Source organism: Pongo abelii, chromosome 16, assembly GCF_028885655.2.
Source record: "Pongo abelii isolate AG06213 chromosome 16, NHGRI_mPonAbe1-v2.0_pri, whole genome shotgun sequence".
Taxonomy (NCBI): Eukaryota; Metazoa; Chordata; class Mammalia; order Primates; family Hominidae; genus Pongo; species Pongo abelii.
In genome coordinates, this window is record NC_072001.2 from 63,505,579 (window position 1) to 63,520,671 (window position 15,093).

Here is a 15,093-nt window from a genome sequence, read left to right on the forward strand (position 1 = left end):
CTTAAGTAAAGCTATATTTTAAAATGACATAATTCAGATTATAAAACATTTATATTCATTCTAAAATATTTGCTGAATATATGTTTACACATGTCCACACACATGAAATCATTTCAAAGCCTACAATTTATGAACAACAACTATTAAAATACTGGTGTTTCTAATTCCTATTAAAGTTACATTTAATTAGCCGGGCGTAGTGGCGGGCGCCTGTAGTCCCAGCTACTCGGAAGGCTGAGGCAGAAGAATGGCGTGAACCCGGGAGGCGGTGCTTGCAGCAGTGAGCTAAGACTGCACCACTGTACTCCAGCCTGGGTGACAGAGCCAGACTCCGTCTCAAAAAAAAAAAAAAAAAAAAAAAAGAAAGTTACATTTGTATGGCATTTATGAGGGGAATTATGTATGTATTATCAAAATAAGCAGATAAAATCAAATGTACAGGGGCTTTCTAAGACACACTTGGTTCTTAAGGTAAAAATAAGATTATGAAAATCTGGCTTAATATTTTTTAATTAGACTGGGTGCAGTGGCTCACGCCTGAAATCCCAGCACTTTGGGAGGCCGAGGCGGGCAGATCACCTGAGCTCAGGAGTTCAAGACCAGCCTGGCCAACATGGTGAAACCTCGTCTCTATTAAAAACATAAAAAAATTAGCCAGGCATGGTGGTGGGCACCTATAATCCCAGCTACTTGGGAGGCTGAGGCAGGACAATTGTTTGAACCCGGGAGATGGAGGTGGCAGTGAGCCGATACGGTGCTACAGCACTCCAGCCTGGGTGACAGAGTAAGACTCCGTCTCAAAAAGAAAAAAATTTATTAAAGCACACCATAAGATTTCCCACAGTTTAAAAAAAAAAAAAATCAAAGCAGTCAGTTCCAAGTTTTACTTTTTTTTTGAGACAAAGTTTCGCTCTTGTTGCCCAGGCTGGAGTGCAGTGGCATGATCTTGGCTCACTGCAACTTCTGCCTCCTCAGTTCAAGCGATTCTCCTGCCTCAGCCTGCCGAGTAGATGGGATTACAGGTGCCCACCACCAGGCCTGGCTAATTTTTTGTATTTTTAGTAGAGACTGGGTTTCATCATGTTGGCGAGGCTGGTCTCGAACTCCTGACGTCAGGTGATCCACCTGCCTCAGCCTCCCAAAGTGGTGAGATTACAGGCGTGAGCCACTGAGCCCAGCTGAAGTCTTATTTTTTATTTTTTTATTTTTTTTAAGACAGAGTCTTGCTCTGTCTCCTGGGCTGGAGTGCAGCAGCGAGATCCTGGCTCACTGTAACCTCCACCTCCGCGGTTTAAGCTATTCTTGTGCCTTAGCCTCCTGAGTAGCTAGGACTACAGTTGTGCGCCACCACTCCCAGCTATCTTTTTTTTTTTTGGTATTTTTGGTAGAGATGGAGTTTCATCATGTTGGCCAGGCTGGACTCGAACTACTGGCCTCAAGCAATCCACCTGCCTTGGACTCCCAAAGTGCTAAGATTACAGGTGTGAGGAACGGCGCCCAGCTCCGACTCTTACTTTTTTTACAAACACAATATGAATCTAGAATTCCAAAAAACAAAACAGTAAATTCTCAATATGATGCTTTTGTTTTAAAAAGTAATGCGTATGTTCTAAAACAAAACAGGTTGAGAGCTAACACCAAGGTCCTGAAATACACCAAGGAAGAGTGACATAAAAGAGTCCTGGGTTAAATGTTATATAAGCAAGTCAACACAAAAATCGTATGTATTGTACCATAGTTAAAAACATCAACTAGCATGATGAGAATATAACACGTATCAATGTTGAAGACAAACTGTTTTTATTTTTTTAACTCCTAATATTTAGGTATCAAAACAAATTACCTGGAAAGCTGATGTCAATCACTGGGACAATTAAAAATGCACATAATTTAATGTTTCATTTTCTTACCAAGCCCCCTTTCATTTCTTTTGCTTTATGCTCATACAAATAATTAGAAACATTTTTACCAGATGGCTTCCTTGTAAGACACCAAATTCATTTGTTCCCATACCTACTTATTATATGTAACACTCATTACACAGTGGCATTTCTAATAACAAAGACACATTGTAATGATTTAAAAACCATAGAAAGGAAATACTAAGCATAATAACTTTTAGATGTTTACTAATTACATCTTTGAGAAGACGAATAGTTCTTACCTTTTGAAAGAAATTCATTTAAAAAAGTATTATAGTATATGTCAAATATGGTCTGTCAAAAATGACTATACAGAGAATACCACACTAAGTGCTCTGAGGATCTAACTCCTCAAGGAGTTCACAACTCTCTCAACATTGGAGCTTTCTAACCTGTGGGCCTCAAATAAGATATATATGTGCTTAAGATACTCATCACCTCAGCCCTTCAGGCAGCTAAGCAATGCTTGGGATGGCAAAAGCTTCCTGGCTATTGCCCTTCAACCACAAGCAATCTCTCTTATATATCACAGTGTGCTGTACAAATATTTATGTGCATCAAGGTTGGAAAGCACAGATTTATAGAGGACAAATAAAATCTATACATGATAAAAATAAAGCTTTTATATACAAGCATTCATTCATATATATATGCACATAAACATATACATGCATACATGCATTCATATGTGTATAGGTACTCCTTGCTTTGCATGCAGTGTGAGTACCATAAAAATGCCCATACAGGCTGAAACCCTACAATTGTAACAATCAATAGGGAAAATTACAACTGTTTGGTTACCTTTAAAATTTTTATCAAAACACTATAAATTCTCTATCAATCATAAATGTATAGGAAAATGAACAGTAAAATATTTTAGTACACTATAATTCAAAAAATTAAAGTGTTTTCTTTATGAAACGTTAATGAAGAGCAGTTTGAATAGTGCTTGTTACCTTCTTGCACAACTTGTGATAGGAAGGATGCATCTTTTTTCTTTTCTTTTTTTTTTTTTGAGACAGGGTCTCACTCTGTCGGCCAGGTTGGAGTGCAGTGGTACGATCTTGGCTCACTGCAACCTCTGCCTCCCAGGCTCATGCGATTCTCCTGCCTCAGTCTCCTGAGTACCTGGGACTACAGGCGCATGCGACTACTGTCCAGCTAAGTTTTTACATTTTAAGTAGAGACAGGGTTTCACCATGTTGGCCAGGCTGGTCTTCAACTCCTGACCTCAAACGATCCACCCGCCTCGGCCTCCCAAAGTGTTGGGATTACAAGCTTGAGGCACCGCACCTGGCCGGATGCATCTTTTCTATGCCATGGTGAACCGTTATATTCCTAAGGATCAGCTTCCGACACTGTATCCTTGGTGCCTTCAATGTCATGAAATTATCTTCAGGATTTGTTTAGTGTAAAATCTTATGCCAGTGTCACTTGTTCATTCTTTATGTCACAACGCTTTCACTAAGTTTGTCTGGCAGCAAATCTAGAGTCACTGGAACAAAAGCAGTGCCAACATTCCCACTCTCTGCTATTTCCTCTGTAATTCCATTTATGTTCCATTCAAATTTCACTTCTGGCAGTATCACCTTTTGTTTATTTGCTTTGCTTTAATATTTGTTGGCCAATTCTTTTGATTATCTACTTTGGTAAAATATCACATGGGTTTATCACTGGGAGACAAAGAGTCAACACAACTGCACACTCTGCTTTCTGTGCATGAACTCAATGGGTACACAATAACCAATTACAAACAGACTTTGAAAGAAGTGACATGACTGGTCACTGATCATGATTTGCCTGTTACTTATGTAGTGATCTGTGGACTGAAGAGACAGCAGTGAAGCTTATACTTTATACAATTACTCACTGTTAATACACGGTCATAACTGAAACTTGTGCCTATTGAAACTGTGTGCTAAGTGAGGACTGCCTATATATCAACTATATAGAATTGATAAATATTATAGAGTTGGAGGGTGAATACAGAAGTTGTGATGAGACTATGTGGGAAACTGTCTTAAAGGAGTAAATCTTGAAGTTTTTATGGGGAAAAGATAAAAAGAGTACTGCAACTAGGGAAAGTGGGGAACATGTTTATAGCAAAGCAGAGCAAACAAACAAATCACAAGTGTGTTGATCCTACTGGAAAAAGAGACTATAAGCTATAGAATTGATTCTCAAAGTGTAGTCCCTAAACTAGCAGCATCAGTACCACCTGAGAAAGTCTTAGGTCCCAATACAGACCTAGTCAATCAGACACTCCAGGGTGGGGCCAGCAATCTCCACTTTTAAAAGCACTTCAAGTGATTTTCTTGAACATCTTCCTTAAATTAAAAGAGTATTATAACATTTTTAAAAACTCAAAAACTCAGATGTTATCCCCCCATACCTACAGGCCACCAAAAAACCCCAAACAAACCAAAATCCCACAACCATACAATTAATATATGCTTTTCACCGAACACTTGTCACAGAAGCCAAAAATACTATCCCAGTACATTGAAATGAAAGGCTCACAAGAGGATAGGATTCACAGAGAATAATCAGCAGTTAGGATTACTTAGGATTTTACAAAATAATTAAAATGAAGTAATCCATACAGCTGATGTTAAACTGTACATTTAAAAACTGAAACTTTAATTTTTTTTTTGTCATGAATCTCCATTCTCTGTCAGTACTTTAAACAAAATTTCACTCATAAGTTTTTAACTGTGCCTTTTCTAAAATGGATGTGGCTGGCAAATTGCATTCAAGTAGCTAATGTTGAGATTGTTGGTGTGAGGTCTTTGGAGGAACATTGAAATTTTGGTTACAGAATGAAAATTACTATAAAAACTTCGAGTATGTGTATGAAGGAGGAGGAGGGAGGCAGTACATCACCAGTTAGTGCATTTAGCTACTTCCTTTTTTGAGTTAAGCAGAAAGAATCAATTATCTACTTAATACTCTCATAAAACATGAAAACAAAATACTGATTAACCAAAACAGGAAAAAACATTTTAAGTGAATAACCTTTCTTTGATTAAGAAACACACCCTCATAGGATTTATTACATACAAGCAATCAAGCTATGCACTATAACACAAAATTTTATTAGACTCAACACAGAATTTTATCAGACTCGACCTTAAGCTGCTTATTGTCTAACAGGAAGAAGGGATAGGTGTTAAGAGAGAATAATAAAGTGCAAAGTAACAAGTCACAGAGAAGTAAAAGACTGCACTGAGAGATCAAAGAAAGCAAAAGACTACACAGAGGAGCAGTCTGAGATGATTAGGAGGGATTGAGATTTATGAGATGCATTGAGATGTTCGATATTGGACATTCCAGCGGGAGGTAATACTACCAATAATGACTAGCAAGTAATCTATTATGTGAGGATGTTAACTGTACATGAACTGAGCCAATGCAAATTGAACTTCAGCCTAATCCCCATACCCCAGCAAAACAAAACAAAACAAAAACAAAGGAAAAAGTCATTTCATCAAAATATTTGAGGTTTTAAAAGTAGTGTCATTTTAAGAAAATTTCAAAATAAATGTATAGATCGATAAATAGTTAACCAATTAAACAGTACTCTTATAAGAAGCTAGAAAACAAATGTGTATTTTTGATTATACTATTAAATAAGTGTTTCTGAAATAGGTCAGCATGGTAGTTCATCCCTGTAATACCAGAACTTTTGGAGGCTAAGGTATGAGGATTGCTTGAGGCCAGAAGTTCCAGACCAGTCTGGGCAATATAATGAGACCCCATCTGAAGAAAAAACAAAAAAATTAGCTGGGCATGGTAGCACTTGCCTGCAGCCCCAGCTACTTGGAAGGCTGCAGTGGGAGGATCACTTGAGGCCAGGAGTTTGAGGTTACAGTGAGCTATGATCACATGACTATACTCCAGCCTGGGCAACAGAATGAGATCCAAAAACTAATAAATATATAAATAAAAACTAAAGTAAAAAAGGGCAGAATAGAAGTATTCACAATTGAATTTACAAGTATGTAATTACAAGGCAATTAAAAAGGAGAATAAAGACTTTTGTATAACTTACCAACATAAAATGAGCTGTTAGAATGCAATAAACTTTCAGTCCATAAGCGACAAAGTTCACTTTCAGTCAGAGCTTCAACTCCATAACAAGCTTGATATTCTACTTTTGGTAGTACATAAACTGGAAATTGCTGCAATGCAAGATTATACTTTTTCAAAGCTCTATTAATTTACTATTAATAGTAAATACATTTGCCTATACAGCTTTACCACTTTCAAAATGCTTTCAGGTAATCTTATTTCATCCTTTCAATTACAGCAGGATTCACACTGTAAGATGGATACATTCAGGCCTGATGAATAGAGGAATGTTTGGTGCCAAAAGGCGGATAGATAAAAGAGATCTCTCCTCACCATTCCCATTTGTGACCAAAATCAACATTACCTCCCCACAGAGGCAAGGTTTGATTTCGGTTAGGGAATGTGACTGACAGCAGAATCCTTGCAACAAAGCCTATCATACATAGTTGCCCAAAGGCTCAAAGCCAGATGCTGGGAAGCACTGACATTTTTATGTACTAGTCATTCTCAAGAGGATAAAAAAGGTAGAAAATTTTGCTCCTTTAAAGCATGAGTCACACTGTCTTAGGATCAAATACTCTAAGCAGCTTGTTTCAATCTACAAATGAAAGAGCACTAATGCCTACATTAACACCTGTTTGTCATTATCTTCAATTTAACAGCTTTATTTCAGACATGAAGTATCTGACAAACTATCCATCCAAATTCACTGATCAGGACACTACATAAGTAAAATGACTGTACCTATTACTGGCCTAAGGGAGCATAAGCAAAGAAATACATGTTGTTCACTGTGCTTATGCTATCTCATTATCTTCAAAGAAAACTCTACTCTTAATAGGAGTCTATTTCCAGTTGCAGAAAGAGAAACACATGATTTAAGGTACTTAACTTGCACTAAGGCTAATTAGTACTTCTGAAATTATACTAATGTGTCACCATTTATAGATTTGAAAAGATTTCATCAGTATTTCTTAATTCTTGATATTTACAAAGTGGCAAAGAGTGGGCTTGGTACAATGGTGGTGGTAAGAACAATTCAAATCCACTAATATTTTTGTTATCAACAGTAAGTGCTGTTTCATGTGATTTGCCTTGAACTACGTGCATGTGAGAAATCTGGTGATCTTGTTAAAATGTAGAATCTGGGGTGGAGCCCAAGGTTTTGCATTAATAACAAGCTATTGTTCCAGGGACCATACTTTCAGTAGGTAAGGCCTCCAGTGTGTCTTCTCAATTAAAAAGAAAATTAAATGTGATTAGGATAATTTTACCATTAAAAGCATTTTACTATACAATTTTGCAAATGTTTATCTGCATATGATTTAGTCTCTCATAACTTTAGAGCAAATAGGAGGTCGAGATAAAGAAATTTGCTCAGGCTGGGTGCAGTGGCTCATTCCTATAATCCCAGCATTTTGGGAGGCTGAGGTGGGAAGCTTACTTAAGGCCAGGAGTTCAGGATTAGCCTGGAGAAAATAGCAACACCCTGCCTCTACAAAAAATTAAAAAAAAAAAATTAGCTGGGCATGTGGCACATGCTTACAGTTCTAGTTACTCAGGAGGCTGAGGTGGGAGGATCATTTGAGCCCAGAAGTTCAAGGAAGCAGTAAGCTCTGATAGTGCTACTGCACTCCTGCCTGGACAACACAGCAAGACTCTTGTCTCTTTAAAAAAAAGAATGAATGAAATTTGCTCAAGGACACATAGCTAGTTTACAGCAGAACTGAAAAAAGTTGACTGAGAAAAAGGATCACATTTCTGGATTAGAAATGGGTAAGAGTTAATTCCATATATTTAAAAAAAATTTTAAATATATATTATTTCTAAAAAGCAAATACTTTGGGAGATTTTCTTTGATAAAACTACTCTATCTATAAAACCAAGTCCTAAAACCAGTTTAATTTCTGTATGTATTCTACTGCCATCTCCAGGAAGCCAGGGGAAAAAAAGGCCTGAACATTTCATCTTTCCTCAGTATCCCAAAATTGAAGTAAAAATTTCAGGATAATCAAAATTTTCATACTATAAAGTTTATTATTTTTTTCCTTTGATAAATGGCTCCCTAAGTAAAAGCTTTTCTTGGTTCTGTTCCAATTTTTCACATAAAGCACTTAGGATACTTACTTGGTTCACTGAGACAGATAGTAATAGATATTATGAAATCATCCAAAGTTCCTGGGTATGGATTTCATAATCATGTATTAAACTCAGTAAATTCTGTTTTATATCGTGTGGTCCAAATTAGCCTCTTTATTATTATTGTTTTTTTGAGATGGAGTTTCACTCTTGTTGTCTAGGCTGGAGTGCAATGACGCAATCTCAGCTCACCGCAACTTCCGTCTCCTGGGTTCAAGCGATTCTCCTGCCTCAGCCTCCCAAGCAGCCGGTTTTATAGGTGCACCACCAGGCCTAGCTAAGTTTTGTATTTTTTTAGTAGAGATGGGGTTTCGCCACGTGGGCCAGGCTGGTCTCGAACTCCTGAGCTCAGGTGATCTACCTGCCTCGGCCTCCAAAAGAGTTGGGCCACCGTCTCTGGCCTAGCCTCTTTATATTATCCCATCACTTGAGACTGGCTGATGTTTTAGGTTCTCCTTTAAAGTGCAACTCTTATTAAGCAGAGTTTTGGTAAGGAAACATAAATGATACTGGAAACTAAAATGACAACTAAAATAATTGAAGAACTGAGGAAAAATAAAGAAGAGATGAGGTTCTTGGACAGCAGAGGTTGAAGGCACTTCTAAGTATTTCAAAGCTCTATCTAAGCAAGTTGGTTTTTAGGTAGGAAATACTAATGGGGGATGTACTTTTACTGAATTAGTTTAAATAGTACCACTTACCACATTTTCAAACTGTTGCCTCAACCTTCCTAAAGTTCCCTTACTCAACAATACCACCCCCTCGCCATTTTCCTCATTTACTCGGTGCCTATTTACTGAATTTCCATAGGATAAAATATTTTGGAGAAACAGAGATGAATAGGACATAATTCCAAGGGGCATACATTTTGCTAAGAGATTTAAACCATAAACTACTACATATAATAACGGGGACAATGTAAGCATTCACTGAAAATTTTAAAATTTTATTCTGAGTTTGACACAATCAGAAATATAAGGCTTCTATTTAGACAGTCTTTAGGGTGTGACTATTTTGACATATTTTGATGAAGAATTAATTTTCTCCTATAAGGTTATGTCTTGAAATTCACAAATTTCACCTTAGTCAAGTGAATTACAATGTCCTTACCAAGCTGTCTTGTTCAAGAATTAAACTGGTATCCAAAATTTCCCTAGGCTATTCTTACTTAAGAGATACCGGCCATCAACAATTTCTAAGTGCTGTAAGCTGAAAAAGAAATACAAAGTGGTATGGGTTCACAGAGTAGGAAGTTAAAGAAATGAGGTTAGCCTCAAAATAAATCAGAGAGATAGCAAGAATTAAAGAAATAAAACCTTGAAAATACAATCTATAGGACTGATACTATATGTATTCAAGATGTTCAAGCTTATGGTTATTAAGTTTATCAGTTAACACAGATGAGGCAGGAAAAATTAGCAAATAAAGTCAAATCTTTTAATTCACAGGATGTTATAGCATTTATCTAGGAGACTATCAAACCTATAGAATTTTGTCATTCCTTGAGTTTCTCTTGTAAAGAGCACTAAAACCAAACAGTTTTCAATTAAAACCATTTGGTTTCTAAAATTTCAAGTTTGAATCAATGATAAAAACTAAATTATGTGAATTAGAAGTTTAATAATTTATGAATTTATAATCTTCCTTCTATTTAAAAAAAGATAAAAACATTATCAAGCACAAGTTCCACCAAGTCCACTGGATTTGGGTGGACAAAGTGTACATCCTGGATCTGGATGGGTTGGCCTTAGAGTTTATCATAGTAGTCAAACCCTCATGCTGCTGTTATTAGCAGTGTGGAAAAGTTGGCACTTTTTAAATTTTTTTTGAGATAGAGTCTCACTCTGTTGCCCAGGCTGGAGTGAGTGCAGTGGTGCAATCTCGGCTCACTGCAAGCTCCGCCTCCCAGGTTCACGCCATTCTCCAGCCTCAGCCTCCCGAGTAGCTGGGACTACAGGCGCCTGCCACCACGCCCGGCTAATTTTTTGTATTCTTAGTAGAGAGGGGGTTTCACTATGTTAGCCAGGATTCTCTCGATCTCCCAACCTCGTGATCTGCCCACCTCGGCCTTCCAAAGTGCTGGGATTACAGGCGTGAGGCATCACACCCGGCCCAGTTATTCTCTAATATGATACAGTAGTCAGGAAGTACTCCACAAGGATCAATAGTAGAACATCACTAGTCTGGATTCACCTGATCCCTACCTCAAAACACACTGACATTCAAAGTGGTCAGTGATGATTCCTATTGGGCAGTGGGTAAGATAACAAGAGACAGAGACACCAAAACTTGTTTTTTTAAAATGTGTACTGTGACAAATACACACAACAGAAAAAGTCCTCAAGAAAAATGAAAGGAAACACACTTTAATATTACATACTCAATTATAATATAGAAGATTCCCTTTATTCACCAGAATTCAGTAGTCATACACACAAAAAAATGCAAACTAATCTGAAAGAGAATTTCAAATTATTAAAAGAATTACTCAAATTGCAGCAATACATTTTTTTTCCTGAGGAAAATATTTATATCAAACCCAAAAGAAACAACAGGGGGAAAAAGAAAGGAAGAGATTTGGTCTTCTAACAATCCTGAAAAGACCTTACATATGTGTGAAAGGCCATCTTTCAAAAGTTCTACTTGGACTTCTAAAGTAAGTCAACAAGAGTCCCAAAGTGAAAAGAACTCGAGTTCACACGTAATAATGGAAATCCAAATTCCCAGAGAAAACAGGTATATATGTGCCAATCTAGATGTAATCTATGATGATGCAGTTTTTTATAAAGTTTATACATGTGGAGTATCCCTTATCTGAAATGCTTGGGACCAGAAGTGTTTCAGATTTTGGATTTTTTTCTAGATTTTCGAATATTTACATATATATAATGAGATATCTTGGGGACAGGACTCAAGTCTAAACACAAAACCCTTTTATGTTTCATATCCACCATATACATAGAGCCTGAGGGTAATTTTATACAATATTTTATATACTTTTACACATGAAACAAAGTTTTGACTGGAGTTTGGACTGTGACCCATCATACGAGGTCATGTGTGGAATTTTCCACTTGTGATACCATGCCGGAGCTCAAAAGCTTTCAAACTTTAGAGCATTTTGAATTTTGGATTAGGGCTGCTCAATCTGTATATTCCAAGCATGAATGTTACTGGCATTTATGGCTACTATATACAAACACTTTCCCTTATTAAAATCGATCTCAGCATTTTAGTAAAAAACAAAACAAAACAAAACAAAACTCAACCTGAAGATACTACTATGAGGGCTCAACAATTTAAACTTCATAATAATGGCATGTTAAGTATCTGGTGATTATTTATGTCATCATATTCTAACTCCGCAAATAACAACTTACTCTTCTGATTTTCTTCCGTTTTTTAGAACGTGGTCTTGTCTCTATCCTCTGGACACTGCAGCGTACGAGTAACAACAGGTCTTGCAGGCTAAATAACTTATAAACAAAATTTCCTTCCTGAGGAGCTAGGTATTCCGATGTATCTTCAACATAGTCCTGAAGTTCATACGGCAATCCTTTAAAAATAGTATTTCTCATTTTTAAAATACATTAGCTCTTTACCCATCATAAGCAAGGATACAACAATTCAATGAACTATTTTTAAACTTCTATCATCTTTAATTTTCTACTTCTCTGCCTAATGGACCCTCACACTATTACCATTTCTGTTTACTTTTACTGGAACTGCAGTAAGAGCTGAAATCCTAGCTTTAAGGTTCTTCTCCTTTTAACCTTCACTAACTCTAGGCAAAGTATAAATTCGTGAGACAGCATACCATGTGAGAAAAATAAAAAGTTTAAAAAGTAATGTTATTCCTAATCTAGGCAGAGCTGAGGAGCAGATTTATTTCACAAAACCAAAAAGTATAAAACTGCAGTCCAACACCAAGTATAAATAAATTTTAAATCAATGTTTATGATTATTCTGGATGCACTTACCCTTCATCAATCTGACAAATCACATTACCTATAGCTTAGCAGTCACTGTACATGCTAGATAAACACAAGTTGCAAGACCCATACGCCTTTGTATACGTATCTAGAGAGGATTATTTTGGAAGCTGAAATACTGATCAATAGATTGAAAAAATGAAATATCAGTGACTATATGACAATTACAAAACAGGTTATAACAAAGTAAAGGAACGAGAGAGAAAAACCTAAGGAAAAAGAACAAGTAAAACACTGTAAGCTCTTTGTAAATATTTACTTACGTCCTTTTGGCTTCTGAAATGCAGAAGGCCATCCAGATTTCGGCCAACTAGAGGAGTCTGAAGGACCAGACAATTGCTCTGAAACAGAAGGCTGTTTAGAATTTTCTAAATTCATTAAGGGCAATTCGGGTACTTTTCTGGAAACTGGCTTTAAGAGCTCATCCTGCATTTTTAAAATCTCTCCAACTGGATCAAATTTTTTATATACTCGTTTGATAGGTTTTTTTAAAACACATGACTCTTCAGGACTACAAGCAGTATTAGTCTGGTTTCCTACAGAAGCCTGTCCTGAGGAAGAATTTGGACTAGCTGGTCTAGAACTTAAGTTAGAACCCACAACAGCTGTCTTTCCATCACAATTATTTTTACACTCTGTATCAATGATTAAACACTCCTCATCTGTATCACTGCTGCAGAGAACTGTATCTTCAGTTTTTGCTGCTTCTGATCCAACAGTCTTTTCCTTTGAGTTGTCTAGGTTTTCCAGAACATTAGGTCTTTCACCATCAGCATGTACCATATCTATAGTCATATCATTTTTATTAGAAGTTTCAATTTCCTGAGAATTTTCTAACTGTAAGGCATCAGATGTTTTCAAGTCACTATGTTGTATCAAAGGCTTCTCAGAATTTGATACCTTTTCACATGATTCAAATCCCTGACCATCTTTATTTTTGCACTCCTCAGGGCCACCATCCATACCAGTGACCAGCTGTTTCTCCTTTTGCAATTGTTCCATCAGAATCTGAGATAAACTTCTAGAATGAGCAGAAATGTCTGGTGCACTTGGTGCCACAGTTGTAGTTCCTGCTTTGGGGGCTGTAGGAGCATCTGTCATGTTAGGTACTGTGGAAGTACTTGCTGGACTTGGTGACTTTGATGCTTTGGTGGTGGTTACTCCAAAAGTTTCAAGTTCTGTGACATCATCATCAAAATCCAGATACAAGTTTTCAAGACTCTCAATTTTTCGGCACTCGTTGACTTCACAGGACATCTTGAGTAAATAAGTTGGTAAAGTATTAGTAAAAATTTCAAGCCACCCTACCTATCTCTTAATGTCCCTATCCCTGTCATACATACTTCCTGCTCTTTTAAAGTAGAAAGAAAAGTCTAATGGTTGTAAAAGGTTCTTGTTTAAGATGACAACAAACTACTACCAGCTATTATTAACCTTATCTTCCCACTGAAATGTTCATGATAACAGGCAAATTTGCCAAGTTATAATAGCACAAGAAATGGAGTATTTACAAACTACCACATCTCAAGAGGAATTTCAACGAATCAAAAAATAGACAAGACCACAAAGAAGAAATGTAGGGCCAAACGGGAGGCAGATTTTCATTTATGTCTACTCTATAGACTCCTGCAGAGACACTTGGTCTTAGCTGACCAGGAGGAAAGTCCCTCTGCCACTGTGAGGACGCTGCTTTCTAATGCGTCCAGAGAAGTGTCACCAGCTTCTGGTACACCCTTAATATCAACCAGCGACTTTCTTTCCACAACTACTCAGGGAAAACAACTCTCAGCAATAAAAGAGGAGGCAGAAATTGACAGAAGGTGGTTTATTGTATTCTGAGACATGAAGTCATAAATGTTGTTTTTCATGTACTGTTTTGGTAATGGAAAAACTACACACAGCTTTAACTTATTCAGGACTACACAGTCCCCTCTACAAGGAGACAAGCACCAGAAGATCTCTCTTCAATCTGACAGAGCACTTTAAATACCATAGAAATTTGGTAACTGGTTATGTACATCCACTAGCCTTACAGTGCAGGATTTAAGAGAAAGGTTCTAACAGTCACCAGTAGTGAGTAAGAAAGATCAACTCATGTAAGTTACTTAACCTCTCTGAACCTCAACGGCCTCATCTCTAAAACAGGTATAGCAGGGGTATCTTCTTGGATTTGTTCTAAAGATTAAGTGAGAAATTATATATAGAAAATCTCTTGGCATAGTGCCTGTCACATAATAAGTAGCCTCTCAGTAAATGGTAGCTAGTGAATGGTAATTCCTACTAAAAGACTACCAAATTTAGTAAAAAAGTAAAATTAAACTATATGCTGCTTACGTGAGGCATTCCTACACAAAAAGGTTAAAAACAAAACAACTACAGATGTCATCAAGAGATAAAAAGAGGAAGAATAGCAATGAAAGTGTTAGACAAAGAAGAATTCAAAGCAAAAAGCGTTATATAGAAAAGGGAGAAATGCTAGTTTGAAAAAAGAGAAAATCCATGATAAACAGATAGCGGTCATAAATTTTTATTCCACAAATTGAAAAATAAAAGAAAAATTTGACAGAAACACAATTATACTAGGTCAATGAGATACTGTCTCTAAGTAAAAAATAAAAAGGAATACAGAAAGTATGAATAATATTAAACGATGAGAATATATACGAAAGATTGAAAATACATATGTAAACAGACTACAAAGATATACTTTTTCCCTTCCCAAGAATCCAAAGGGCATTTCAAAAAATGAACTATAAATTAATATACAAAGAAAATCTCAATATAGACCAAAGCAGAATCTGATAAAGTCTTATTCTATGTTCAGAAGGAAATAAAATTAGGTATCATTAAGAAAAATGTAAACAAACAATAAACTGAAGCGCTTGCAAATTTAAAAACATTCCAAATTGTTGGACTACAGAAATCAAAATAACTCCAGAACACTTAGCAACATAATTTAGACTAATAGA

At 36.5% G+C, this 15,093-nt stretch overlaps 1 protein-coding gene across 9 annotated transcripts in view; it reads right to left on the reverse strand.

The window, feature by feature from the left end:
• Positions 1 to 15,093, reverse strand: part of ICE2 (interactor of little elongation complex ELL subunit 2) — a 56,139-nt gene that overhangs the window by 13,386 nt on the left and 27,660 nt on the right. For 8 of the 9 annotated variants that reach the window (XR_008513487.2, XM_054531119.2, XM_063716035.1 and 5 more), the window contains 3 exon segments: positions 12,388 to 13,381; positions 11,513 to 11,688; positions 5,974 to 6,103 (listed from right to left, as the gene is read on the reverse strand). Coding sequence is in view for 8 of the 9 variants with exons in the window: in XM_054531119.2 (XP_054387094.1) it covers positions 5,974 to 6,103; positions 11,513 to 11,688; positions 12,388 to 13,381 (1,300 nt within the window). In the remaining variant the exon portion in view is untranslated. 9 annotated transcript variants of the gene reach the window in all.